The 26,729-nt window shown below is 38.0% G+C and overlaps 4 protein-coding genes across 6 annotated transcripts; all 4 read left to right on the top strand.

The window, feature by feature from the left end:
- The first annotated feature begins 1,338 nt into the window (after positions 1-1,338).
- On the top strand, positions 1,339-3,841 carry LOC133717716 (rust resistance kinase Lr10-like). The gene is made up of 3 exons (XM_062144432.1): positions 1,339-2,155; positions 2,500-2,526; positions 2,606-3,841. The coding sequence occupies exons 1-3, from the start codon at positions 1,438-1,440 to the stop codon at positions 3,718-3,720; spliced, it is 1,860 nt and encodes a 619-aa protein (XP_062000416.1). The 5' UTR covers positions 1,339-1,437; the 3' UTR covers positions 3,721-3,841.
- A 2,483-nt stretch (positions 3,842-6,324) lies between these two features.
- On the top strand, positions 6,325-14,189 carry LOC133717717 (replication protein A 70 kDa DNA-binding subunit C-like). 3 transcript variants are annotated; one of them, XM_062144433.1, is made up of 12 exons: positions 6,325-6,692; positions 7,427-7,503; positions 8,591-9,697; positions 11,023-11,178; positions 11,260-11,548; positions 11,660-11,757; positions 11,875-11,999; positions 12,085-12,166; positions 12,327-12,459; positions 12,568-12,725; positions 13,307-13,686; positions 13,774-14,189. In XM_062144433.1, exons 6-11 carry the CDS (start codon positions 11,744-11,746, stop codon positions 13,614-13,616), a joined length of 822 nt encoding a protein of 273 aa, XP_062000417.1. In that variant the 5' UTR covers positions 6,325-6,692; positions 7,427-7,503; positions 8,591-9,697; positions 11,023-11,178; positions 11,260-11,548; positions 11,660-11,743; the 3' UTR covers positions 13,617-13,686; positions 13,774-14,189. The 3 variants fall into 3 exon arrangements, with proteins under 3 accessions (XP_062000417.1, XP_062000418.1, XP_062000419.1); XM_062144434.1 differs by lacking the exon at positions 8,591-9,697; XM_062144435.1 differs by lacking the exons at positions 13,307-13,686; positions 13,774-14,189 and adding an exon at positions 12,946-13,297 and having other exon boundaries at positions 6,326-6,692.
- A 150-nt stretch (positions 14,190-14,339) lies between these two features.
- LOC133717715 (rust resistance kinase Lr10-like) lies at positions 14,340-16,861 on the top strand. Its single transcript, XM_062144431.1, has 3 exons — positions 14,340-15,228; positions 15,331-15,393; positions 15,610-16,861. Exons 1-3 carry the CDS (start codon positions 14,448-14,450, stop codon positions 16,749-16,751), a joined length of 1,986 nt encoding a protein of 661 aa, XP_062000415.1. The 5' UTR covers positions 14,340-14,447; the 3' UTR covers positions 16,752-16,861.
- A 5,381-nt stretch (positions 16,862-22,242) lies between these two features.
- On the top strand, positions 22,243-26,441 carry LOC133717719 (small ribosomal subunit protein uS14m-like). The gene is made up of 2 exons (XM_062144436.1): positions 22,243-22,638; positions 26,070-26,441. The coding sequence occupies exon 1, from the start codon at positions 22,310-22,312 to the stop codon at positions 22,619-22,621; it is 312 nt and encodes a 103-aa protein (XP_062000420.1). The 5' UTR covers positions 22,243-22,309; the 3' UTR covers positions 22,622-22,638; positions 26,070-26,441.
- Positions 26,442-26,729: the final 288 nt, after the last annotated feature.

Below are 26,729 nucleotides of genomic sequence, written 5' to 3'. Positions count from 1 at the left end.
CAGGCCTGGGCCTGGACCGTTTAATAATGGTATCGGGCCGGGCTTTCAATAACTTTCAAATTTTTTTTTAAAAGCCCGAACCATCCGGTTCTGTCCCGGGCCGGTGCAGGTCGGGTTTCGGTTTTTCGGGCTAAATGCCCAGCCCTAATTCCCATGGAACCCAAAACCCTCTTCCCAATGCAAAGTGCTGCAAAGTAGGAGCACACATCTTGAGGCCATTAATAACATTATTTTAGGCAGCTCTAAGATTAAAGCATATAGCCCTTCAACACAAAGTATGAGCAAATACGGTGACAGTGGATCCCTATGTCTAATTCCTCATGAACGGATTATTTTAGCAGTTGGTTCTCCACTAACAAGAATTGCATACCTGAGAAATACTAAGTGGTTCATAATCATATTAATCTATTAAGGAATGAATCCCAATTTTGTCAACATTGCATGCAAGAAACTCCATTCAAGCCTATCATAGGCTTTACTAATATCAAGCTTTAGAAAGAAAAAAAGCTGCTTCTTGATTTCTCAACTGATGCATGAAGTGTGTTGTTTCAGTTGCAACTAGAGTATTGTTTGAGATCACACGCCTTGGAACATAGGCACTCTGTAGTGGAGATATAATTTCAGGCAACTATTTTTTCAATCTATTTGCTGCAACCTTTGAGCTGATTCTATAAATCACTTTACAAAGAGCTATAGGCCTAAATTAAGTAGGGGTCTTTTATTTTTGGAATAAGGCATAGGTGTGTAAAATTTGATTCCTCCCAAACTTCTCCACTTTTCTAAAACATCTCTGATAGCAGTACAGACATCCAAGCTTACCACCTGCCAATACTTTTGAAAAAAGAAAGGCGACATATCATCAGGTTCTAGACTTTTTGAGAGATACATTTGAAACGGTGCAGCCTTAATCTTATCATCAGTACTGTAACGCTTGATCAAATCATCTTTCATATTTTTAGTAACCCTAACCGGAGTTGCATTCAGGATTTCCAAAATAGCATCAAGATCAATTCCTTCAGTAGTGAAAATGGTCTTCAAATAATCAGCTAGCAGCTTTTTTATTTTTCCCGGTTCAGTTTGCCAAACACTTGCTTCATCACACAAAGACTTGATCATATTTCTGCTCTGTGTTACTGGCTCTGTTTTTTTATTTTTATTTTTTTTTATTGTTAATTGTTATTGAGTAGGTTGAGCAAAAATGACCAATCCTTTTCAGTCAACTTTGGACTTTTTTACCTTCATATGACTTTTTCCTCCCCCATACTAATTGCTTCTTTTGTTTTTCTCTGTTTCTTTTTGAACAATTTTTTTGCTTCAATTGGTTAGTTGAATAGGATCTACTGGACTTTGGTTTCAAATTTTATTCTAACCATTTGAAGATCCATCCAAATATATCAGAATACTAGATTCCATTTTATTTCGTGTCCTGAAGAAACAATGGGCATTGCTATTATTACCTCAGAAATGCTGCAAACTCTCCTCTCTTCCTTTTGCTTCATCTTACTAGCTTTCTCCTCCGAAGTCCTTGGTGAAACTGAAACCCAGAATAGTTGCCCAGAATTGAAGTGTGTGGATCATGGCCCAGCTATCAAATTCCCTTTTAGCCTCAAAGGTAGCCACCACCCAGATCATTGTGGGTATCCTGGGTTTCTTGTATCCTGTAATGAAAAGCATGAAACCATTCTTGAGCTGCCATATACTCCGTTCAAATTCCCAATCGAAAGCATAGACTATAAGAATCAGACAATCCAGCTATATGACCCGGAAAATTGCTTGCTGGTGAAGCTATTGAAATCCCACGACATGTCACTCTCTCCCTTCCGGTACCCAGAAGACCTATTAGATGATATTACCTTATTCAATTGTTCTCTAGGTGAAAGGGAATTGGGATACCCAATCCCCTGCTTTAGGGGCCCTGGCTACCAAATTTATTTGTTTTCTTCTTATCATTACATTGACGACTTACCCCTCCTGTCTTGTACAAAGATGTATAATCTTTCATCAATTCCGTACAACTCGTTCGCGCCTAGAAACCGTTATTTGAAATGGTCTGAACCAGATTGTGGACTATGTGAAGCGCAGGGCAACAAATGTGGATTGAAGAACAAAGGAACCCAAAGTACTGATATTGAATGCCTTAACATGAGGAAAGGAGGTAAAGTGTTTCATTTAATTATTTATTATTGATATGTTGGTTATTAATTCCTGCATTCATGAAAATAGATGGAAACTGAACAAAGCATATAAACATGAGGGCATGATGGTTAATTTCCAGGCAAAGCATATTTGCACGAGATGAGACTTTGATACAAAATTGAACAATTGGTACAGAGTATTGCAGGAAGAGGTTAAGTAGTTGCATATTACTTTTGTGAAAGATATGACCCCTACGGTCCTTGAAATGTAACTCCAATATTAATTATGTCCTTGCAATAGCTCACAACTCGAACAGAGTTGAGAAAGATGACAGTGGTCTAATTTTGCTATTATCTTTTGCAGGTGGACAAACGAAGTCAGTAGCTACTGGTGAGTTTCCTAAAAGGTTACTTGCTTGGTTTCATATCTCAAACGCATTGGTGATATTTACTTAAATACTAATTTGCAGGTGCATCTCTGGGCTCATTTGTACTCGTCCTACTTGCTGCTGCAACTTATTGTGTCTATCGTTCTGACAGAAAAGAAAAGGAGAATCAATTAAAAATTGAAAGATTTTTAGACGATTACAGAGCTCTCAAACCAAGCAGATATTCTTATGCAGATATTAAGCGGATTACAAATCAGTTCAATGATAATTTAGGCCAAGGAGCCTATGGAACTGTTTATAAGGGAAAGCTTTCTTCTGAATGTTTTGTTGCTGTGAAAGTCCTCAATACTAGTACCAAGGGGAATGGGGATGAGTTTGTCAATGAGGTAGGAACAATGGGTCATATCCACCATGTCAATGTGGTTCGCTTGGTTGGATTCTGCGCGGATGGATGTAGACGAGCTCTTGTTTATGATTTCTTACCTAATGGTTCGCTACAAGATTTCATTTCATCAGCAGACAATAACAATTCTTTCCTTGGTTGGGAAAAGTTGCAAGATATTGCTTTAGGTATAGCTAAAGGAATTGAATATCTGCACCAAGGCTGCGATCAAAGAATCCTGCATTTTGATATTAAACCTCAAAATGTTTTGCTAGACCATAACTTCATCCCAAAGATTTCTGATTTTGGTTTGGCCAAGTTATGTTCCAAGGACCAAAGTATAGTGTCAATGACTACAGCTAGAGGAACCATGGGGTACATTGCACCTGAAGTGTTCTCAAGAAACTTTGGAAATGTATCCTATAAGTCAGATGTGTATAGTTATGGAATGGTTTTGCTGGAGTTGGTAGGAGGAAGAAAGAACATCAGTTCAACAACAGAGAACATAACTGAAGTTTACTACCCAGAATGGATCTATAATCTTTTAGAAGAAGGTGAAGACCTACGAATCCATGTTGAGGAAGAAGGAGATACTGTAATTGCAAGGAGACTTGCGATTGTAGGGCTCTGGTGCATCCAATGGCATCCAGTAGATCGTCCTTCCATGAAAGGGGTGGTTCATATGTTGGAAGGAGAAGAGAACTTAACCATGCCGCCAAATCCTTTTCCGTCTACAGGTCCTACAGGAACAAGTGCAAGTATGCCTGCAAGAATTAGAAACCTTCAACTAGAAGTAATTGCTGAGTTAGAGTGATACTGCATATGTAATTATGAACCCCGAAGGTCTTCCTAATAGGGATTGTTTAGGTATTCCTAATTTTTAATTTCGTTAATTTGTGTTCTTTTGATTGAAAGTTAGCTGCGTTTTTTATGCCTGTTCTACTTCCTTCCTCTTTGTAACCTTCTTTTCATTAAATAAATTTCACTCGCTTAGTTGCTTGGTCAAATTTTTTTTTTCAAAAAATAAAAAAAAAATAAAATAAAAAAACAAAGAAGAAGAAAGAACCCCGAAGGTGCAATTGTTGCACCCCACCTTATGTAACACGCGCTTGCATTCCAGAGGAAGAATAGGACTTGTCGTACAGCTGCAGGCGGTCAAGGCTTTCTATGGTCCAAGTATCAGACTTGGTAATAGGCTGCTTGGCCATCTAGAACACGCGTCAGAGCATTAGGAAACCATTCATCATTAGCTATGGTACTTGTTGACCATATTACAGTTTAGGAAAAAGAAAAATAAGAAAAAAGTATTGTTCGGTGCATTAGATTATTAATGGAAATTGGGGTGTGATGGAGCCAAGGTTTTGATGGAGATAGTATTGTAATTCTCATCTCGAACCTGTTACCAAGTCTGATACGGGTCAAGATTTTGAGATAGGTACCTATATACACAGAGTCACACACAAATAAATATTTTCGTGTGTTTTTTTTTTGTTAAAAACCCGTCTTGAATTGGCCGGTTCGATTTTTCAGGTTTTTGGGTTAAAATGGCCAACCCTAATGTAAACTCTAGCTTGTTGACAACTGCTTTCTAATGATATCAATTTCTATTAAGAAAAAAGAGACGAAAAAAAAATCAGATAAGAAGATAAGATGAGAAGATATCGTAGAAAGAAAAAGTAACGTGGAAAAAGATTTAGAAGCTTTGAAAGAAACTTCTTCGCCTTTTTTTTCTTTTTTGAAAAAATTGTACGAAATTTCCATCGTGAATGAGAGACAGAGACAGAGTATGATGAGAGTAATTATAAGGGGTTTTGATCATTTACCCTAATCTTAGGGACTTTTTCTCCCCTTACATCACTCATTTTTTTCCCCATTTACCCATAAAGACTCTAATACGTTTTTTTTTTTTGGAGGCTATTTTGCCTTCACCCCTTTGTCATATAGAGAGAGAAAATGGAAGAGAGAAGCCATAGGTGACTTCATCAGAGTCCCGTCACTGATCGCTAGCCACCGGAGGTCCCCAAAAAGATCGTTGGAGATCTCATAGGTTACCAAAAAGGTTTATTACTCCCCCAATAAACATTTACTGCCCCCAATAAATATTTACTAGGAACAATACAAGTTTATGAAACCTCGCCGGAGGTCCTCAAAGAGGTCGCCGGAGAAGTTTATTGCCCCCCAATATACCTTTATTGTCCCCCCATAAACCTTTAGGTCGCTAGAATGAGAATTAATCTCTATAAAATTATACAAATAAAACTTTGATTACAAAAAAGATGAGAAGATTACATTAATTCAAAACTTTTACTGGGAGACAATAAATGTTGGAAAGCGCCCCCCCCCCCCCCCCCCCTAAATGTTTTATTAGGAGACAATAAAACATTTTTTCTCTTTTTTCTTTCCTTCTGGGCATTCTGTTGCAAAACAGAATTAGCACCATTTTGATTTGCAACGAAGAAGCTCCATCTCAAATTTTTTTTTTTTTTTTAAAAGAAAAAAATTTAAATCAACAACTCCATAGAAAGATTAACTTCTATCGTTGAAATTGGATGAGGGAAAGAACCTACTATAGTAATACTCTATGGCTGGAAATCACCTACCACAACATCAATGTTCTGTTAAGCCTACAATTCGGGAGCCGCTTTCTCTTTGGCCCAAAGGCAGCTGTAATCCTTTCCCTTCTCATAAGCTCGTCTGAAAATGCTATTATACTTTTCAACACCATGGTTTGACACAACACATAGAGCATTTGCAGAAGGGTGGTGTTTTGACTGCAAGCTAAGCTAGATGATGTATTCGGAGACGCGCCTTAAAGGCAGGATAAAGGGAAGATAATGGGGCAGACACTGTTAAAACTGGAGGTTTCAGAAGGAGATTGTCGCTGAAAAGAATATTTTGCAAGAAGCTGGATCCGAAGCTGCAGTGACAGAGAGAGAGAGTAGCTCGATCTGGTATGAGCTAGCATATGGGGAGGCGAAGGGCCGGGGAGATCGGATTCGTCCTTCGGTTCCGGAGCTGCCATGGCGGAGAGAGAGAGAGAGAGTGTAATACCCCGAAAAATCCAAATTAAATTATGTGGATTTTTAGAAATGATTTCACGATAGTGGGAGCGAGTACGAGGCTCGGAGGAATTGTGGAATTAGTTCGAACGATTAATTTTCGAAAAACGAACGTTATTTAGGGGGTCTCAAAAAGTGACTTTTTATACATTGGGAATTTGGGAAAACTTCCTTCATGAAAGTTGTAGAGGACATTAAACCGAGTGCGTGCATATGTGGTACGTAAAAATCGGAGTTCGTATGCGAAAGTTATAAGCAAAATATGAAAGTTACTGTTTATGGTAGATTGGTATAAATTTGAAATGTTACTGTAGCCAGGTAACTTTTCTTTCTTTTCTCTCTCCTTCCCCCGTGCTCTCTCAGTCTCTCTCTTCTGCAACTCTCTCTTTCTCTCTTCTGCAACCTCCTCTTTCACCACCTCTAGACCACCAAATGGCGAGCTGCGAGCATCGATAGACTCGTCTCTTCCTCCTTATCACGCATGTGGGAGTTGTTTACGACGATTTGGCCGGAAATGTGGAGATCGAAGCCAACATTTTTACTGTAGCAAATTAGTCAACGCCGATTTCCGGCCACCTCCAGTCATAAACCCAGGTCCATTAGAAGCGCCTTAAGCCGCTCTTCATGCTCGCCAAGTCTCATAACCCAGATCGAAGCATGGAGGAAGAAAGCATAATTGGAAAATTTCACTGTACATCGGAGTGCTTAATTGTTCGGCTACTTCAAGGTATTTTCTGACTTTGTCACAGTTGAGAAAGTGATTGGAAATGTTGAGATGATGCTGTGGATGAAATTTGGTGGCCAGAGGAGGTGGTTGACCGCCGCGTTGACCGCCGTTGACCGCCCACTGACCGCCGCTTGTGGCGGCGTATTCGACCATATTTTGAGTTTTTATTATCTAGGTGATGATCTACGCATCCTTACGAGCGTTTTGATATATTACAAGGTCATTTTAGAAAACGTTGATAAATAGTGAATTTATGTTTTGACGTTACTATTTAACGTTTTTACGTTTTATCTTCGGTTTACGATCTGTGAGGATCTGACCATCGGTTTTACTTCAAATTTGGATATGATGATCTTATGACTGTCCCAGTGGCTTTGTGTGGTCATGGGCGAAGATCCGACCGTTGGATCTTCGTATAAATGTAAAACAATGATTCGGAAGGCGATTCGTGAGAATCCGACCGTCAGATTTTCGTATAATTTTATGGAGATGTTTGTTAGAGTGATTCAAGAAGATCTGACCATTGGATCTTTGTGATAATTTTGGAGGATGATCCTAAGGGCGATCCGTGAGGATCCGACCGTTGGATCATCGTATAATTAGGATCCGACCGTTGGATCATCGTATAAATTCGATCTGACCGTTGGATCATCATTAAATTAGAATCCGACCGTTGGATTTCCGTATATGTGTTGTTTATGAATGATTGCTAAGTTAAGATCGTATCTGACTAGGTGATTGACGGTTTGAGTTGGTGGACGATTGTGGATCGTATTTTGAGCTGAATTGAAGACGCAGCGGGATTATCGAGGTGAGTAAACCTCACGTGGTTCATATTACGAACCCAATACAATTAATTGCTTTATTTTGTTGCAATCATATGAACTATTGTTGGTGTTACTAGACATTCCTGTGTGAATGTCTGTATATATATTATTACGTGAAATAATATGTATTGTTGGAGTTGTGTTGAGTTATTGTTGAGAAACAACATATTGTGAGAGGTATTGAGTTTATTGTTGAGAAACAATATATTGTGAGAGGTATTGAGTTTATTGTTGAGAAACAATATATTGTGAGAGGTATTGAGTTTATTGTTGAGAAACAATATATTGTGAGAGGTGTTGAGTTTTATTGTTGAGGAACAATAAATTGTTGTGATCTGTGGAGATCACTAGGTCACGAGGTGACCATGGCATCTATTAGTGAATCACGCTCTCGTACCGGGCTGGTGGTTATTAATAGTATTAAATCGTAATCACGTCTGTGGCCGGACGAGTGGTTATGTTCAGTTAGAGCTCTAGTCTGTCTGCCAAATGTGGAGTGACCTTATGAGTGAAATTGAGAGTAACTCATAAGTGTCAATATATATATGGTAACCTTATGAGGGAAATTGAGAGTAACTCATAAGGGTCTATATATATATATGAGTCTGTCTACCAAATGTTGGGAAATCTTATGAGCGAATTTGAGAGTAACTCATAAGTGTCTATATATATATATATATGAGAGTGAGTGATCTTATGAGCTAAATTGAGAGTAACTCATAAGTGTATATATATATATATGAGAGTGAGTGATCTTATGAGCGAATTTGAGAGTAACTCATAAGTGTCTATATATATATATATATGAGAGTGAGTGATCTTATGAGCTAAATTGAGAGTAACTCATAAGTGTATATATATATATATGAGAGTGAGTGATCTTATGAGCTAAATTGAGAGTAACTCATAAGTGTCTATATATATATATGAGAGTGAGAAAGTAACGTGGGTTTGTGGTGGTCTTGTAATTTAATAAATCAACAGTTCTTTCTTGTTTACTCATACTAGCTGTCAAAAGCTTACCGGGTTTTGTGTTGTTGCAACTCCCGGTACACTATTCAAATTGTGTAGCGGGTAATCCTACAGGACAGGAGAACCAGGACGGTGACCGTGCGGTTAGAGCAATTGTTAGAGTTTTACAGCAATTGTAAGTTGTGAGGTGTGTTATGCTCATTTAGAGCTTTACAATATTGCTTGTGAGAGTGAATTGTAATAATGAACTCGAGGTTTCGAGATTTGGAGTTTGTGTACCTTGTGGTGAGATTATATTGAGAAAAAAATTCAGAACGTTTATTTGATTAAGTGGTTTAATTCATGTTTCGGATTTGAATTTATTATTCAAAATTCGGGGCGTGACAGAGAGAGAGTAGCTCAATCTGGTACGAGCTGGCATACGGGGAGGCGAAGGGCCGGGTCGGGCGGGGTGATCGGATTCGTCCTCCGGTTCCGGAGCTGCCATGCAGAGAGAGAGAAGATCGGAGAATCAGGGGATGAGAGAGAGTGTGTGGCATGGTAGTAGTTTTTTAATTAGATTGAGGGCAGAATAGTCATTTTATTTTAAATTTGGTTAGTGGAAATAAAAATCTGTTCTTAGAGTAGTGAGATAATTTTTACTTGTCTTGGTGTTTTGAGTTCTAGGACCCTAATTCCAATTTGTAAGTCAATTGTTGAATATAAACGTACTGGGACTACTGGTGACTGGTTGAAAGGGAAGTAATTATAACTATACTAAAGCGCAAACGGAGTGACGAGAAACGAAATGAACAGTGGCAGCACCTTTTTGCCCTTCTTTGTTTATAGGAATTGCATAGGCCACCTGTTGCTTTGCTGAGATACCACCACTCCTTCATGTATCGCGTGCCTTCATTTCAGCAGAAACAGATGCTCTGAGAGAGATAGAAAGGTGTTTGTTTGGGAACTTTGGGTTGTCTGCATGATCTGTATCACCACAACGTTCACCACACGTATCCAGCAAAAAAAGGATTCCTTACACGTATCACCACAACGTTCACCAGTGCTTACACGTATCTGCAACACCTTCACCAGCTCTTACACGTATAATTCAATCACTCAATTGAGCTCTTATACATATGATCTTTAACAAACGCTTCCATACTAAATCGCTCAATTCAGCTCTCACCTGGAAATAGAGACGTGACGGAGCTCATACCAAGAAAGGTAATCACACTTCTTCTTCCTGTACTCTTATTCTAAGCAGCTACTCGCATGCATAGAGCCATCTAGCCTGCTGTTTGATTGCTACCATTTCCACTTCTTATACAATTCATCTATATATTCCTTTCTATTTGCTTTCTATGTCAATTTGTATCCATTAATTTAGGCTAAAGGTTTAGGTTTTTACCTGCAATTTAGCTTCAACAGAATCTTTCAATGATTTATCACAGGTATATGCGAATTCAATCACTTGGACAATGAGTTTCACTTCAACTCTATTACTTCTTCAGTTAAGTCTTTGATAACTCATTGTTCAAGTGGTTGAATTTCCATATAGCTGTCTCTACGACAGTCAATATGTAGAGCTTAATATTATTTTTGTTTGGTGCGCAGTGTGTCTTCAATCTTGCATAATTGGTATGAAATAAGAGATGTTTAGCCAATTGGGTTTTTTGGGATCATTGATTGTGTGATATTAATGTCTGTGTTCAAGGTGTGGGTGGCTTTGATCTTAATTTCAGAGCTAATTTGGACTCTAAAGCCTCGAATATCATCTGGCCATCTGGGTTTTATCTGTTTTGGGTGCTTGGGGGTTTTGTGTTTTTCATGAACACAACTAAAAAGTAAAAACTAACCAATTTTACGGAGGTGGAGACCATGGAGTTGTTTTGAGCTTATTGGGAGAGCTTTGTTTTCATCAAACGAACTCTATGGATTCTGTTGTGTTCATCTTTGTTTTTATCAACAATGTGGTGTAGTTTTTGGGTAAAGAGCAACTTCAGTGCTTTTGCAGATCCAAGGTGCGCTTTTGCTTTTGCATTTTGCTTCTACATCACCTAATGTGATATTTCCTATGCTTTTTTTAAAATAATATCTTGCTTTTTTTGAAAGACAATTCAATTAAAATAATATCTTCTCATATTTTAAAATCTCTCATAGTAATCACTTCGATCTGTGTTCTGTCTAGAATCTCTTCTTTCTTTCTTATTTTCAATTTTCTGATTTTCTGAACAGAAAATTACTAAGGCTCTTTATATAATCATCTTGCTCAGTTCGTTAGCCAACCACCAAGTAGATATCTATTTACTTCCTGTAAAGTTAAATAATATTGAAGCAATCATACTGCTATGAGTTTTTTTATAATAATACATATTGGGACTTCATATATTTCATTTAATTGCTACCTATAATTCAGCAACATACTTATATTTTTGTCTCTATTATGACCATGAAAAGCAATCTGTATTGTCATTAAATTTTCCATGAGGCTAACAACACTCATATAAACATTGATACCAAATACTAACATTTAAACCAAATGTGTGTAGGAACTCATGGCAATACGCACTGTTCGAATTCGTGACATTGAACCATGCCAAAACAACATCCAAATCAGAGTCAGTGTATGCAGGCGTTGGGAATCAAAAAAATACAAACCTGTGGAAAAAAATGAAGGCCTCCAATTTATATTGGTGGATGAAATGGTAAGATACTTAATACCCTATTTCATTTCTGATTACTAAATTAGGCAACAAGAACATTAAATTTTTATATTTTACAATTAGAATGATGCAATCCACGGATTCATAAGACAAGAGAACTGCGAACTACTGGCATCCAACATTGTCCAAGGAAATATATATGAAATCAGCCGCTTCTTTACAAGCTACAGCCAGCCAGGCTACAAAATAGTACCACACCCTGCACGGAAAGGTTATTAAGCACAGATCCATATCACTGGCAAGACCATTATTAAACACATTCAAGAATTACCAGCCTCTATTCCACTACATCGCTTCTACTTGATCGACTACAGTCTTCTTGCTAGCCGTTCAAAGAACGAAATCCTCTCAGGTAACTACTGACCATTAAACTTTTCCGGTATTAGAATACTTCTGAAACGGCCACATTCAGCATGCTAACTAAGCGAATTCATTTAAAAAATAAAAAATAAAAAAAAAACAGACATTTTCGGTAGAATCAAAATTATTCAACCTCCTGAAGAGACTGACATCTGACAACCGAGTCACGTTGCGATGTGATATCTACATGCAGAATATACGGTAACACAGCAACTTCCAACCAAAAAAAAAATACATGCATATTTTTCCATGCCACTTCATACCCAAAACATCTAATTAAATTATATTAAACCTATCTAATTGAAATTACAATTACAGAAAAGAAGATGTACAAGTCACTTTGTGGGGAGACGTTGCACGCACAATTGATATTAATGCTATCAGGACAACGCCTGCACCTGTACTTGCGGTTTTTACAAGCCTTAAAGTTAACAAATATCATGGTATGTAATCCTAACTTCAAACATACAATAAGAATTTAATTTGAAAACAAACAGTATCTTCACTTCAACTACTTTCATATTGCAGACAAAATTGCACTATCAAACACAGGGAACACTTTCTTTTTCCTGAATCCGGATATGAAGGAGGCTGAGGACTACAAACAATAGTAAGCATACAATTTCTCATCTTTCCACAAAATTTATTATCTTTGCAAGTTTGAAACCTGTTCCATGTCATTTTTTGTTTCATCTGTAATCTATCACTTCAAATGAAATTTCTTTCCCTGACGTCTCTAGAGAATTAATTAGTTTAGTATGTAAACACAGCTTTGGCGAACCTCATCATGCTGCACACATCTTATCAACCCGACCCAAACAACCAAGGACTCCGGCAGAGTTACAGGCTGTCAAACAGATGTCTGTCTCAGATTTAAACATCTGTGATCCAAACAACTATAAGGTAAACAATTTACACTCCTAATTAATAACCAATAAAACAATTATTCTCACTTCACCTATATACAAATACGATGTCATTCTAATGTTTTGTTTCTGCTTTACATTACAGAATAAAACGGTATATTGCACAGCGAAAATAGGCAAATTTGTGCCAGAAGAAAGGTGGTTCTATTTGGCTTGCCCAAAATGCTTCAAGGAAATGAGGAAAAAGCCACAAAGCCAATTACTAATCTGTGCAGAACATGATATGCAGCAACCTCTTTACAGGTAACGTACTAACTTTCATGTTGCTTAACTATCAACATAATTAATTCATTACTCCACTAAACTTTCAGAATAGAAATTCCAAGTTAATAAGGGTGCAGATTTCATCTTTCATGGAATACTTATGACTGCTAAACACAAATATGTAATGAGGAATGAAAAGAAAGTTTATACTGTAGACTAAAGTTTGACATTCTCAATTTTTTATTTTTTCGCTTTGCAGTTGTACAAATGAAGAAGTTCAACAACAATTGAGCCAATTCATGTGTCCTATGCCTCATCACTTCCCATCACATCTGAAACTCCCTTCTATATTTGATTTTGGTTTCCAATTGTCATGAACTTCTCAATTAAACTATTTTGCATCTTTTGTGAATACTGGCATAGATATCAGTCACGTCATTATTTTCCATATATCATTCTGCGAATTTTGATGAAGATATAGCGTTGCAGCTTTTGTCAATGTCTGTGTACTTTGCTGTATTAAGTAAAATTTTAAACACCACTATAAATTTTTCTCCGTAATACTAGCTTCAGTTACTGACCCTAATGCAAATTTTGTTTTCTTTTTTCTCTTTCTCCAGATTCATAGTAACTGCATTGATAAATGATGAGACTGATGAGGCATCAACCATCATAAAGGGGAAACAGGCGGAAGAACTATTTGGTACGACATGTGAGGACCTCATCCTCAACAAAAATCTTGACAATCCAAATATACTACCACCAGAAATTCTCCGAATAGAGGGCCAAATCAAACTCCTGCAACTTGAAATAGGCACTACACAAAACGTGATTGTCAAGGGAATCCATGAAGATATTCGTGGACTGAATCCAACACAGAGAATTCAGCCCTCGAGCTCAACAGCCGACAACATCCAGCCCTCAAGCTGACAAAGTTTCAACAACAAAAAAAAGGAACATTCAATCGTCCAACAAGCAATCCAACCAAAAATCTCAAAATGTGAGCACAGTTACTTTCACCTATAATGTTTACACTAATCACAAAATTTACCATATACAACTCTTATGTCACTTTCATCTACTGCAGGGCTGACATCCTTACAAATTCACTTGAAGACTCATTTGGAGACTCATTGGAAGACTTCATGTAAATGCTACCTGTCTTCACATGTTTCGGCCAAGCCTAACCATTTTTGGCACAATGTACATAAACAACTACTTGGTTAGCATGCATATTTTTGGAAATCTGGCTAAATACCACATTTGCAATCTGCAAAAGGCACCAGATTTTTGGTTAGCATCTATAGCCTTTAACATCTCCCTGTAATGTAGTTTCAATGTAATATATCTATAACGTAAAACAATGTGTTTCAATGTAATATATCTATAACGTAAAACAATGTGTAATATAGTTTTACTATATCCAACATATTTGCAACGTAGTTTTAATGTAAAATTCAACCATATCAATAGTATACCCGCAGCACCGCGCGGGCCTTCTGCCTAGTTGCATCTAAATTACACTTGGAAAGGGATTTCCCTGTTGCGTAAATGGTACGAGACCGCGACTTCTTCAATACAAACGTGGCAAGACTAGTAGAGACGAGTTCATTTGAACTGCAATAGAAAAAGTACCTGCAACGAAATTTCCTTGGTGAAATTAGACCTATATCAAATTAAGAGCCCAAATGATCATTGAAAGACAACCTAAGTATACGTACTGCTCTTTGTGTGCGAATCCAAAATTCCTGATCCCTCTCCATGGGGAAAAGGAGCTTCTCCTTATTGTGTGCTCGGGTTTCAATTGTATCCTTTATTGTTCTTGGATTATCTGGTAATACTACTACTTGTAATGCTGTTTCTTCCTCCAGCCTCATCCATAGAAGTCTTATTCCGGGAGATAACGAAAAGTGTGTCCCTTCTTCTTGCGGCGATCTCCATAACATAAGCTACCCTTTTCGACTAGAACATGATCCAAGCTATTGTGGCAACTCGAGTTTCACCTTGAACTGCGACAACAACGTCACGATGTTGCTCCTATATTCTGGAAAGTACTACGTGAAGGCCATTGACTACGAAAACACAACAATCCGACTGGTAGATCCTGGCCTTGAGAAGAACAATTGCACTTCCCTTCCTCGTTTTCCTTTGGCCAGATATAATTTCAGTTACAGGGATGGGGATGTATACTGGCCAGCATTTTTTTCAGTCACACCAGTTACTTTCTTGAACTGTGCAAAGCCCATGAATTCTTCTCTGTATGTGGACGCTCCACCATGTGTTAAATCAGAAGCGTACAGTTATGTGATGCTAGGCCGTACCATGTTGGCGGATTTGGAGCCCGGGTGCAGCATAGTTTGGATGACTATGACCGGTGGTTCGAATCCGTTCTGGGAAAAGGGAAAGAAGCAAAACGTTTCCTATCAAGACATACTCAACCAACTTGTCTATGGCTTTGAGCTTCAGTATCATGTTGATATTGTTTCTTCAAGAGCGCAGTGGTGCCTCGATGAGGATACATGTTTCACACGCAGCATCGAAGGTACATATATGCGCCATGATTTCTAGACTCAATTAAGGAATCATAAACTCATACTTTACAGCTATATGTGCTCATGATTTTATTTGTTCTTTGTCACTACAGGTTTATTTCAAATTCTAGGGGAGCTGATTTTGTATCTTTTCTTTCTCCCAGTTTGTTCTTTTGGTAATTACCCTGACTCTGATCTGACTCCTACCATTTCTCATCCACTAATTTGTGAGCCAAATTTATTATCAAATTAGCTTCCAATATTCAAGTATGGTAATACAGTACCTCTTTCTTGTTTTTTTTTTTTTTTTTCTATTTTCTGTCAGTTTATTGACTTTTACAAAATATAGTCAACTATCATTTTGTTCACTTTTGTTATTTACATCTTTGCAGAATATGATTATCAATTCTGCATTGCTATCATTGCAAGTGTTGTAATGGTAAAATTAATATTTGGAGGTCCATTCGTGATTGCACTTTTGATCCATAAGTGGCGAAGAAGACATCGGTCGACCTACAACACCATAGAAGATTTTTTGCATAGAGATAATTTCATGCCTATAAGGTACTCTTACTCCAACATTAAGAAAATGTCTAACGGATTCAAGGATAAGTTAGGGGAAGGGGGTTATGGGTCCGTATTTAAAGGAAAATTACAGAGCGGCCACTTTGGAGCCATTAAGTTGTTAGGTAAGTCTAATGCTAATGGGGAAGATTTCATGAGTGAAATAACTACTATTGGAAGGATTCATCATGTTAATGTGGTGCAGCTTGTTGGTTATTGTGTCGAGGGTTCAAAGCGCGCTTTAGTATATGATTTCATGCCAAATGGGTCTCTTGATAAATACATTTACTCTAAACAAGGATCCATCACTTTAAGTTACAAGAAAATGTACGAGATTGCAATTGGAGTTGCTGAGGGTATTGAATATTTGCATCAAGGTTGTGAAATGCAAATTCTGCATTTTGATATCAAGCCTCATAATATTCTACTCGATGAGAATTTTATGCCAAAGATTTCTGACTTTGGGCTAGCGAAACTATATCCAGCGAATCATAGCATCATCCCTTCAATTGCAGCAAGAGGCACCATGGGATACATTGCTCCCGAGTTGTTTTATAAAAACATTGGTGGTGTTTCATACAAAGCTGATGTCTATAGTTTTGGAATGTTGTTGATGGAAATGGCAAGCAGAAGGAAAAATGTAAATGCCGTTGTTGATCACTCAAGCCAAATTTACTTCCCCTCCTGGGTGCATGATCAATATACTGATGGGAAGGACTTGGAGATTGGAGATGCAACAGCAGAGGAAAGGAAATTAATTAAAAAAATGATTGTAACTGCCTTGTGGTGTATTCAAGTGAAACCAAGTGACCGACCTTCAATGAAGAGAGTCACACAGATGCTTGTAGCAGATGTTGAACACCCAGAAATCCCGCCGAAGCCTTCTCTATGCCCACAACCAATGCCTGTAAGCAATTTGATTCCAATATGTTCAAATGTGGAGCTAACATGCACTCTTTCAGCTAGGTGATGATCAGCTAGCTACCATTCACTATACTTTGTCTAGCTTTGCAGATTACTGTAGTAATGAAAGATGAACTGCCAATGCAGTTCAAATAATGTATTTCTCTTTTACTTTGCTCCCTCATAGTTTCTGTATGTGCCATGTAACTTTGATATTACTTTCATACCCTGTAAATCAATTATTTGCAACTAAATCTCTTCTTTTTATTTTAGGAAAATTTTTAAAAACAGTACATGAGATATGGACTACTGAGAATTAAGATTTTTATACTTACAAAACTGAAGAACGGTGTTTGGGCTTCAAAACCCGATCCAACATAAATACATGCATGCCGTCAGTTTGACTGTTAGTCAGCTTGGTTTCCGTCATATTTCTAAGGGCAAATTCATCTCTTCAAGAATGTGGAGAAAAAAAAAAATAGAAAATTACATAGTAGCACATGACCAAAGATATAAACACAAAAAACCTACTTGTAAAAAGATTTATACAAATAAGGACATGAGCCCAGGCCCAAAAGCCAAATGAATTAAGCCTGATTCCCAATTTTAATGGCAAATGACTAAAATACTCGAGTTTCATCATAATTTACGACACTGCCACTGTCCTAAACCGAGTTTCATCAATTTCCAAACTTACCGATTTGGAAATCCTTCAAATTCTCCTTCCACAGTGAGAATTTCAGCTAGAAGCTTTGAGGGAAGATGATCAGTGACTTGAGGCGCTCTTAATAGGATCGATTTCACTTCCGGAAGTGGCCGGAAAATGAAGAATTTTGCCAGAGAACACAACTGCTACAGTGACGATTTTGGCAAAAATTGATGGTTTTCTGGCCAAATTGCCGTGACCCACGGGTACCAACGTGTAGAGGAGAAAGAGGCGGTTCTTTTATGGGTGGTGGCGCGCCGTTTGGTTGCCGGATGCCGGAGAAATCAAGGAAAAACGGGAGAGGGCCGACGTGGGGGAGAGAGACGAAGAGAGAGAAGATCGGGGAAGAAGAGAGAGAAAAGTGGCTGGGTAGGTTTCTGACCTACCCACAGTAATTTTCCTAATTACCATAAACAGTAACTTTCGTATTTCGCTTATAACTTTTGCATATGAAGTCCAATTTTTACGAACCAAATATGTACGCGCTCGGTTTAACGTCCTCTACGACTTTCATGAAGAAAAAATTTTCAAATTTTGACCCGGTCAAAAAGTCAACTTTTAGGGCCCCCTAAAATATCGAAACTTAAATAAATTGTATAGAAAGTCGTCATTCCTCATTGTTTTTTTTTTTTTTTTTTTTTTTGAGTAAAAACCACAAAGCTTTATTGAAAGTAGACATGAAAAATTTGATTCGGGGCGTAACAAAGGTTCTGTAGTTTACTTTGATATACATGAGGAGCAGATTCAAGAATTTAGTATCACTAAGGTTCTGTGGTTTACTTTGATATGATCGGCTACTGTCAATGATATGATCGGCTACTGTCAATTATATGATATGCTAATGTTCAAATTGAATTGATCTGCTACTTTATAGTTTATGGTTTATGTTAATGATATGATATTCATTGTTTATGGTTCAAATTGGCTACTGTGTGGAGGTGCAAAAGGGTGATGACACAAGAAATAATCGAACAAAACCAGTGAGAAGAAAAGCTCCGGCACGTAGGAAAAAGTGCAGTAGCAGAACTGGACAAGTATGAGTGCAGCGAGTGCAGTAGCAGGATTGGACGAGTGTAGTAGCAGGATTAAGCGATGACGAGTGCAGTAGCAGGACAAGAGTACAAGTGCAGTAGCAAAACTAGACGAGTATGAGTGCAGTAGCAAGATTGGACGAGTGCAGTAGCAGGATTAAGCGATGACAAGTGCAGTAGCAGAACTGGACGAGTATGAGTGCAGCGAGTGCAGTAGCGAGATTGGACGAGTCCAGTAGCAGGATTAGGTGATGACGAGTGCAGTAGCAGAACACGAGTACAAGTGCAGTAGCAGAACTGGACGAGTATGAGTGCAGTAGCAGATTGGACGGGTGCAGTAGCAGGATTAGGCGATGACGAGTGCAGTAGCAGAACTGGACGAGTATGAGTGCAGCGAGTGCAGTAGCAGGATTGGACGAGTGCAGTAGCAGGATTAGGTAATGATGAGTGCAGTAGCAGAACTGGACACGAGTACAAGTGCAATAGCAGAACTTAACGAGTATGAGTGCAGCGAGTGCAGTAGCAGGATTGGACGAGTGCAATAGTAGGATTAGGCGATGAGATGAGAGTAGTAGAAGAGTGAAGTCTGAGATTCTTTCTCTTAGCAATGTGTAGAAATATATATATATATATATATTTTTTTTTTCCTTTTGAGAAGTAACATAAATAGATTATTCTCAGAAAAAAAAAAGTAATATAAACAGATTATTCTAAAAAAAAAAAAGTAACATAAAGGGATTATTCTCAGAAAAAGAAAAAAAGGTAATATAAAGGGATTATAAGTCAAAATGAGTAGTTAAGGGGGAAAAAAAAAGTAACATAAAGGGATTATTCTCAGAAAAAGAAAAAAAGGTAATATAAAGGGATTATAAGTCAAAATGAGTAGTTAAGGGGGAAAAAAAAAGTAACATAAAGGGATTATTCTCGGAAAAAAAAAAGTAATATAAAATGATTAGAAGTCAAAATGAGTAGTTAAGGGTAAAAAAGTAAATTAACTCATGACATGTGGCAAGTGGAGAGCAGATTGTCCTTATTTGTAAGATTAATCTTTATAGGGATTACAAGTCAAAATAAGTAGTTAAGGGTAAAAAAGTAAATTAACTCATGACATGTGGCAAGTGGAGAACATATTGTCCTTAAGTGTAAACTTTTGTCCTTAAATGTTCAAAACCAAATGTTGTAGAGTTTTTTGTGTTTTGAAATCCTATCAAGGGGGTATATGTAGTTTGCTAAAAAAATAACTGGGATGCTATTGTTATGAACACCCAAAAATTTCTCTCTACACCCAATATGCAACACCTCATCATCACCTTCTCCACAGTTGCCTCCATTACCACCACTATTGCCACCACCGTTGCCAGCATGACCACCACCATTGCTACCAGTAGCACAAAACCCAGTTAAACCGCCAACCACCATCAAATCCCAGAAAGATCAAGTCTTTGAAGACAAAACTGCACATGCAATGAAAAAAATTGAAAACCCACATAAGCAAACAGAGAGATATACTCATATACACATGAATTAGCGTAATTGGAGTCAGTCTGTACCTTTTAGATGCACTCAAAATTCAGGCAAAAAAGAAATGAAATTTCCGAAGCCATGATGAACAATTAAAACAAAACTGATTAGAATAGAAACTGAAGAACCTCATGTTCTCCAAGAGCTCTTTCATGGAAGGAACATGATCGTGTGGAAATCCAACATAAGAGAATCCAGAAACAAAACTGGAAATGAAAACGAGCGGAGACGGTGGTATTGAGCGGTCCGTCGCCGGAGTTTGAGTTGGTGTTGCAGGTCGGAGAAGACGAATTTGTCAGAGAGGATGAAGGGGAAGGCCGAAAACTGGGAGTGAGGGGCCATCACTCATCGATGAAGTGGGAGCGGGATTTGCAGCACCATTGCTTTTTCCAGAAGAAGATGATGAGGATTTTTATACCATCACTTATAGATAACAACTACTTAGTAATTGAGTAAAATTACTCATATAACTGAAAAACTGAAAAACCCAGAAGTTCCTCTCAAGCCCAGAAGCACACTCATCGTCTCTGAGAGAGAGATCTGATGACAGTTGAACTTCAAATCTTGCAGGGCCAAGAAATATTGCCAACCGCAAATTTGATTTCTATGTACATTAAGACCCATCAAATCAGATCACCCAAAAAAACAACACACAATCCCCAACATTGAATACCTTGCATATATGAACAAAGACACGATCTTAATATGGAAATATCATAAAAAAGAGACCTTAATTATGATAACTGTCTTAGCGCACTGCAAATAAGGCAATGGGAGCTAGAAACCCACCACCATGATGATGTTGAGAATTGGGTTTTTGTTTTGTATAAGAACCCTTGATTGAATTGGTGAAGATAGCTATGGAGTTTCTGGAAAACGGGGGGAGAGGGAGAGAAAGACAGGGAGAGAGAGAGTGAAAATACTAAATTACATTTTGAAAAATGAAAAATGACATAAAATTAACGGTGTTATTGACGGCATGTACCAAAAGTGTGTTGGGTTTTTAATCCCAGACACCGTTCTACAGTTTTGTAAAGTATAAAAACTTTAACTATCAGTGGTCTATAGTCTATACCTCATTTACTGTTCTTAAAAATTTTTCTTTATTTTATTATTATTTATAGAGAAAATTTTAAGAACAGTACACAACAAATGTGTCTCTTCGAATTTTTGTACATTTAGTTTCCGAAATTTCAAAATGGTAAATGGCTTTCAAAACACTACCCAAATTTGGTACATGTTGTTGCATGCTCTATTAGTTTGTGTTTTCCATCAAATTTGTCTCTTCAAGGATTGATAAAAAAAAAAAAAACAAACAAACAAACAGAAAAATTTTCCCTCTCTCCTCCTGCTTTTTCTTCCTTCTTCCTTCTTTCTTCTCTGAAACCAGCAAAAACGACAGCCACTTTGCAAACTCAGACAAACCCAAAAAAGAGAAGCGTGACCAGAAAACCCAAAACTCCAAACCTCAATACTGCCTCGTAGCCATCGGATAAGAACACGATCGATGACGTAGCCACGTCAGGTTTGATCGTCTTCGTGGAAGACTCTGCACCCAAGCTTCTTGCTCTCAAATTCTGACAAAACGATGTTGGGGACCTCAAAACGCTTCGGGGGTGGATCAAGCTTGGGGTCCTCGTCAATCCTGAGGTGTAAGATCCCGTCTTGGTAAGCAGAGAGTGAGAAGCAAGGGGTTGTTTCCTTTTCGATTCTCTTGGGGACGAGGTTGGCGGTGAGCTCACCGTCGAAGATGGCGACATCTTGGGCAGTGAGGGAGCATGAGTGGGCTTGTGGGCTCGTTTGCAGAATGGGATACTTTGGTTACATTTTTGGAACTCGTACTTTTTCCATGAGAGAACTTCCAAGTTCTGTGACAAAGAAGAGTGAGGTTCTTCATGTGGGTCTTCATGGATATGAGAGAGAGAGCTCAAATTACTCTTTGAAAAATGAATAATTGTATAGGAATAACAGTATTATTGACGTTATGTATTGAAAGTGTGTTGGATTTTGAAAATCATGTTCCATTTTGAAATTTTAGAAAATAAATATACAAAATTTCAAAATGGCCCATTTGTCGTGTACCATCCAGAGGCGATCGGCTGAGGAGATCACTTCAAATCTACTGGTGGCGATGGGATCAGTGGCTGCGGTAATTGGAAATGTTGGGCTTGGTGGTTTCATATGGTTCTTAGTTTTGGGCCCGAGTGTTTGTCTCCGTTTTAACCTCTATGGGCTTAGTATCTGTTTTGCCTTTTAGGTTTGGTGCACCCTACTTTTGAGTATTGTAATGCTGGGTTTGGTGCCCGTAAAACTCAAAATTGTACACCGCAAAAGTGTGAGAGTGAGGGAATCCAGTAAAACCCAAAAATGTCAGTTTGCCGAGAAAACGCCAATATCCGAGACAACCACCGGCGGTTGCTGGCCGAGAAATTCGAGCTCCGGCGGAACCTGTACAAGGCGCTGTGCAAAGAGACGAGCCTCCCCGACGAGTTGCGCGAGGAGAACCGGTACAAGCTCTCCAAGCTTCCGCGAAACAGCTCCTTCACCCGAATCAGGAACCGCTGCATCTTCTCCGGCCGAGGCCGCGCCGTCTACGAGACCTTCCGTATGTCTCGTATCGTCTTCCGCGCTCTCGCCTCCAAGGGCATGCTCAACGGCGTCAAGAAAGCGTCATGGTAGTCCGTCCTCCCAAAACGGTGCGTATCGTCTGCTGGTTTTGCGATTCTTTGATTATCAGGAAATGAAAACCTTCATCTGTGTTGACATGATAAGGATTGGTGTTGTAGAGAGTTGTACAAGTTTGATTCACTAGTGGATTTTACCTTCTTCGAGTGTAGAAATTGAATGAGTAATTCGAGTGTAGAAATTGAATGAGTAATTACAGTGGTACTTTTTTAGTGAGAGGAGTTAAGGAGCTATTGCTAATGGTGAAAATTAAATTTTCTTCTAATTGCTAGGTCGATTCGGCTATAGTTTAAGCTGGCTATTTTGTTTTGTTTCGAAGAATATGTCGCATTGTATTATAGTAATTAGATAAGCATGTTTGTTCAATCATAGAGAACCCTGGCCTGTCCCAAAACTGTGTGAAGATGATCGCTGTGTGATCAGGATTCATATCTTGTCTCCTTTAAGTTTTCTTGAAAGTTAGGTTCTGAGAATCGCACAGACAAGGATCTGCTCCTCAACTGTGTGTAATGCATATGGAATTCTCTCTGTGTAGACTGATGTCTGTTTGCATTTAAATCACTGAGGGATGATGTAGTGGAAGTGCATTCTTTTTGCATCAGTGCCTTGGAGGTTTATGGTGTTAACTACTCATACACTTCAGTGTTCCTATAGTATTCAGGCCTTGTAAACTTCTCCAGACAAAAAAAAAAAGAAAAAAAAAAAAGAGAAGAGGTTCATGGACCTGCCTTTTCTATTAATTTTTTCTCTCTGTCTTCAGGTCGTTCCAGTGTTTAGGCTTTATTTCTCTGCTTGTGCAACAGGTTCTTAGATTCTCTTTCTGGCTTGGGCTTGTGGCATTTCTTGTCACTCTTCTTTATTCTGTTTCATAGAGGGGTTTTGGCCAAGTTCAACAATAGTCTAAATTGGGGTAGGAGTTGACATAATTTTTTCTGTGGCTTTGGTTTAAGTTGGCATTCACTTGGAATGGTTTGACTTGCTTGTATAGAGATACATGTCGATGGTATACTGATATGAGTATCAATTATCTTTTGGTTTCTGATGTTATCATTTTTGATTGATCTAGCTACATGACTAGCCTTGGCTAGTGAACGGCTTTCAACACGCTTGAACTTGTATTATTTCTGAAGAATATAGTGTTTAAATAGCCATCAGTTTTATAAGAACCAAAAAACTATTAATATCAGTGATTGAAATTGTTAAGGTGAAGCATGATTTAGGGAACAGAGCAATACAGTATATTAGTATTTTTGGAGGTCTTTAGTAATAATTTCTATTATGTGAAGTTTTGCTAGTTGGGATATATGTCATGGACAGGTTGATATGATTGGTTTGGCACAGTTAATAGAAACAGTAACGTTTTACTGTAAGTTAAAATAAAAAAGTTGAGGTTGATGGCACAATATGGGATTCCGTAAAGAGGTGTAAGTGTTGAAAAACTGATTGATATATCAGTTGTACTCGAACAATGAAACTCAGGTTTGAATCTAAGGAAAGTGTAAGGAGTAAGGACTTATCTGAGGTTCGAGCCCTGAATATCCTAGAGAACTAAAAGTCTAATCAATGGCTAATTCCCAAGTTACTCTTATATCATTGTTTTAGTAGGATTTGCAAATATTTTTGAGCAGTGACTGTTCTTGTTTTTGCAAGAATTCTCACATGGAAAAAAAAATTGCAAATTGTTGTTGCAATGTTGCCACTGTTGCATGTGATGTTTTCAATTGTTGGAGATCGAAGAGGAATAAATGGTGTGATTTTGCAATTGTTATTTGATATCATGCCTTCCTGTTTTTGTACATGAATTGCCATATCATTCTACTTGGCTTAATAAGATGGTTACATATGAATCGGTTTTGGATGATGGAGACTTTAGAAACCAACAAAAGCACAAGCTTAACTTGGAACTTTGGGGTCGTGGATTAATTGGATTTTGAAAAGGATGTCAAAATATTTTATGTTATGCAGTTGGCTAACCAATTTATTCATTGTGCTGCTTTCATACATTTGTGCAGATATTGTAATAGTTTGGCCTGCTATGTATGCTCTCTGAAAAAAAATAAAAAAAACAAATAATCTGTTTTTTGTGTTTGCGCGCGTGTGTGGTTGTCTCCGTGTGTGTGTGTGCGCGCACGCTTGTGTGTGTGGATTCATATGTTGAAATGACATCGTAGTAGCTGTAGGTTGTGTTAGAACAAGGACAAACTTGAATATGATGCCTCAGTAATTCGTTGAGTTTTGAGGTTTATTAATCAAGTCCTATTTATAGGTAGTTGTTTTGGTAATGCTTAATTAGTAGAGATTTGTTTACTGATGCATAATCAAGATCAGAGCATTTGCATACGTTCGTGATGAGAGAATAATACTTTACAATAAATAGGACTACAAATAGGACTTGAAGTGATACGGTATGTAATTGTCAAGGTTGTGGTATGCAACACAATATGTGAGACAATAAGTAATTGGGCCACCAATGCTCACTGTCGTGAAATTTTGAGTTTTTTAGGGAGGTAAAGTTTTGATAACCAGGATCTTTTGTTTTCTAAGGAAATCTTTTTTGTGATTCCAGGTAAAATTCATAGATTTGACACTACAAAACTAATTTTAGAATGAAATGAGATGAAAAAGTAAATTAGTTGCGATGAGGAATTCGACTAAGTTTCTGTTGAGTATATTTCATGGATGTGTTAAATTGGTTATTGGAGTTTATTTATTAAATTCTCGGGTGAGGTGTGACAAGCACAGTAGTTCTTATTCATCATAACTAAAATCTTTAAACAAGATTTTTCTGTTGGCTCACTATTCAGTAACCATGCTGTTTCTGTTGAAGAATACGGAACGGGAACTAAGTGTGGATCATGATGGGGAGAGAGAGAGAGAGACAAGCATGTATAGTGGTTCACCTTGCCCTTGAGGCAAAGCTACGTCCACTTAGAGATTCTACTAGTAGTGAGGCCAAGTAGCCTTTGTAATGATACAAGTATAGGGATCATGGATCCATCCCTTCTAAGAAGGGGAGGACTTCCCTTTATAGCTAAGGGAAGTCCCACTCTATTTACATATCCTCGATGTGGGACAATAATACATATATTGCTTCTCTTGAAGCCTCTTGGAGAGCATGGGAGGGTGGCCTCCCGACTAGATACCGGCTGACCTCCACCATGGCAACGTAGCTCGGGTGTCGGCCTACCGGATGCATGCCATAGGCGGGGCTAGCCATGCCGCGGGGCCCACCTATGAGGTCGTTGATTATGCTTGGCGGTATGTAATATAAGTGATATCAACACATGCGGTCCATGCCTTTTTCCCCTTTAGTGTTACTGTGTTCCTAGGGGTTTTATGTACTTGGGAGTTGATGATTTTATTTTAAGGATTTTCCAATGAGCTTACCTTTTGACTAATGATAGTAAAGTATTTTCTTACCTTCACCCATGTGGCGTTGCAGGTTCTGGCTGCGGAAGTTAGCAAAAGACAATTGTTGCTGTGCTATCTTTTGTAGTTCTTGAGAAGTTTGGTTCTGTTTTCCAGACGTGGTGGTGGATTTGTGTTGACTGCTAGGTCTGGCAATTTAGCTTAGTTTCTGTTCGGGGTATGTCTCGCGGTCCATTTTACTTAATAAATAATTTTCCTGTTCATTTGCTGAAAGATAGGAGTAATTCCAATTGTACAATTCATAGTTAGTGAATCATTAAGGGTTGTTTTGATCCATATGTTTTGAATCCTTTTTTCATTTAAGGCCTGTCAATCATCTTTTGCTTCACATCCTTATGTGATGGGCTTAATTATATACATCTTAAGTATCTGTTTTTTCCTTTAACTTGTGGAACTAGGTTCTGCGCATTGGGCCCTTTCCAGTACATAGTTGCAAAACTCTACACCAAGACTGCAAAACATGTACATTCTTTATAGAGTAAAACCCACCACTAGGATCAAAACTTTCTTGCATCGGACAAAATGATACTCAACTTTCAAAAGTGATCAAAATGAATTTATTTTAAAAATAAATCAATTTGATACTTCAATTTATTTTTTTAAACTTCTTTGTTAAATCAAATGCAAAATAAAGCTAAAAAATTGAAGTGATTTGTGGTCAGAGGGCCATCAA

This window comes from Rosa rugosa, chromosome 6 (assembly GCF_958449725.1).
Source record: "Rosa rugosa chromosome 6, drRosRugo1.1, whole genome shotgun sequence".
NCBI classification, from domain to species: Eukaryota; Viridiplantae; Streptophyta; class Magnoliopsida; order Rosales; family Rosaceae; genus Rosa; species Rosa rugosa.
Note: the sequence above shows the minus strand (reverse complement) of the source record. Positions and strands in the feature narration are given on the sequence as shown.

Bases quoted from the DNA above. Each gene is read 5' to 3' on its own strand.
- LOC133717716 (XM_062144432.1), top strand. From the start codon at position 1,438: ATGGGCATTGCTATTATTACCTCAGAAATGCTGCAAACTCTCCTCTCT. The intron at 2,156-2,499 runs GTAAAGTGTTTC...TATCTTTTGCAG, and splicing joins CCTTAACATGAGGAAAGGAG to GTGGACAAACGAAGTCAGTA. The intron at 2,527-2,605 runs GTGAGTTTCCTA...ACTAATTTGCAG, and splicing joins AACGAAGTCAGTAGCTACTG to GTGCATCTCTGGGCTCATTT.
- LOC133717717 (XM_062144434.1), top strand. The intron at 12,000-12,084 runs GTATGTAATCCT...TTCATATTGCAG, and splicing joins TAAAGTTAACAAATATCATG to ACAAAATTGCACTATCAAAC. The intron at 12,726-13,306 runs GTAACGTACTAA...CTCTTTCTCCAG, and splicing joins ATGCAGCAACCTCTTTACAG to ATTCATAGTAACTGCATTGA.
- LOC133717719 (XM_062144436.1), top strand. From the start codon at position 22,310: ATGTCAGTTTGCCGAGAAAACGCCAATATCCGAGACAACCACCGGCGG.
- LOC133717715 (XM_062144431.1), top strand. From the start codon at position 14,448: ATGGGGAAAAGGAGCTTCTCCTTATTGTGTGCTCGGGTTTCAATTGTA. The intron at 15,229-15,330 runs GTACATATATGC...TTGTCACTACAG, and splicing joins TTTCACACGCAGCATCGAAG to GTTTATTTCAAATTCTAGGG. The intron at 15,394-15,609 runs GTAATTACCCTG...ACATCTTTGCAG, and splicing joins TCTCCCAGTTTGTTCTTTTG to AATATGATTATCAATTCTGC.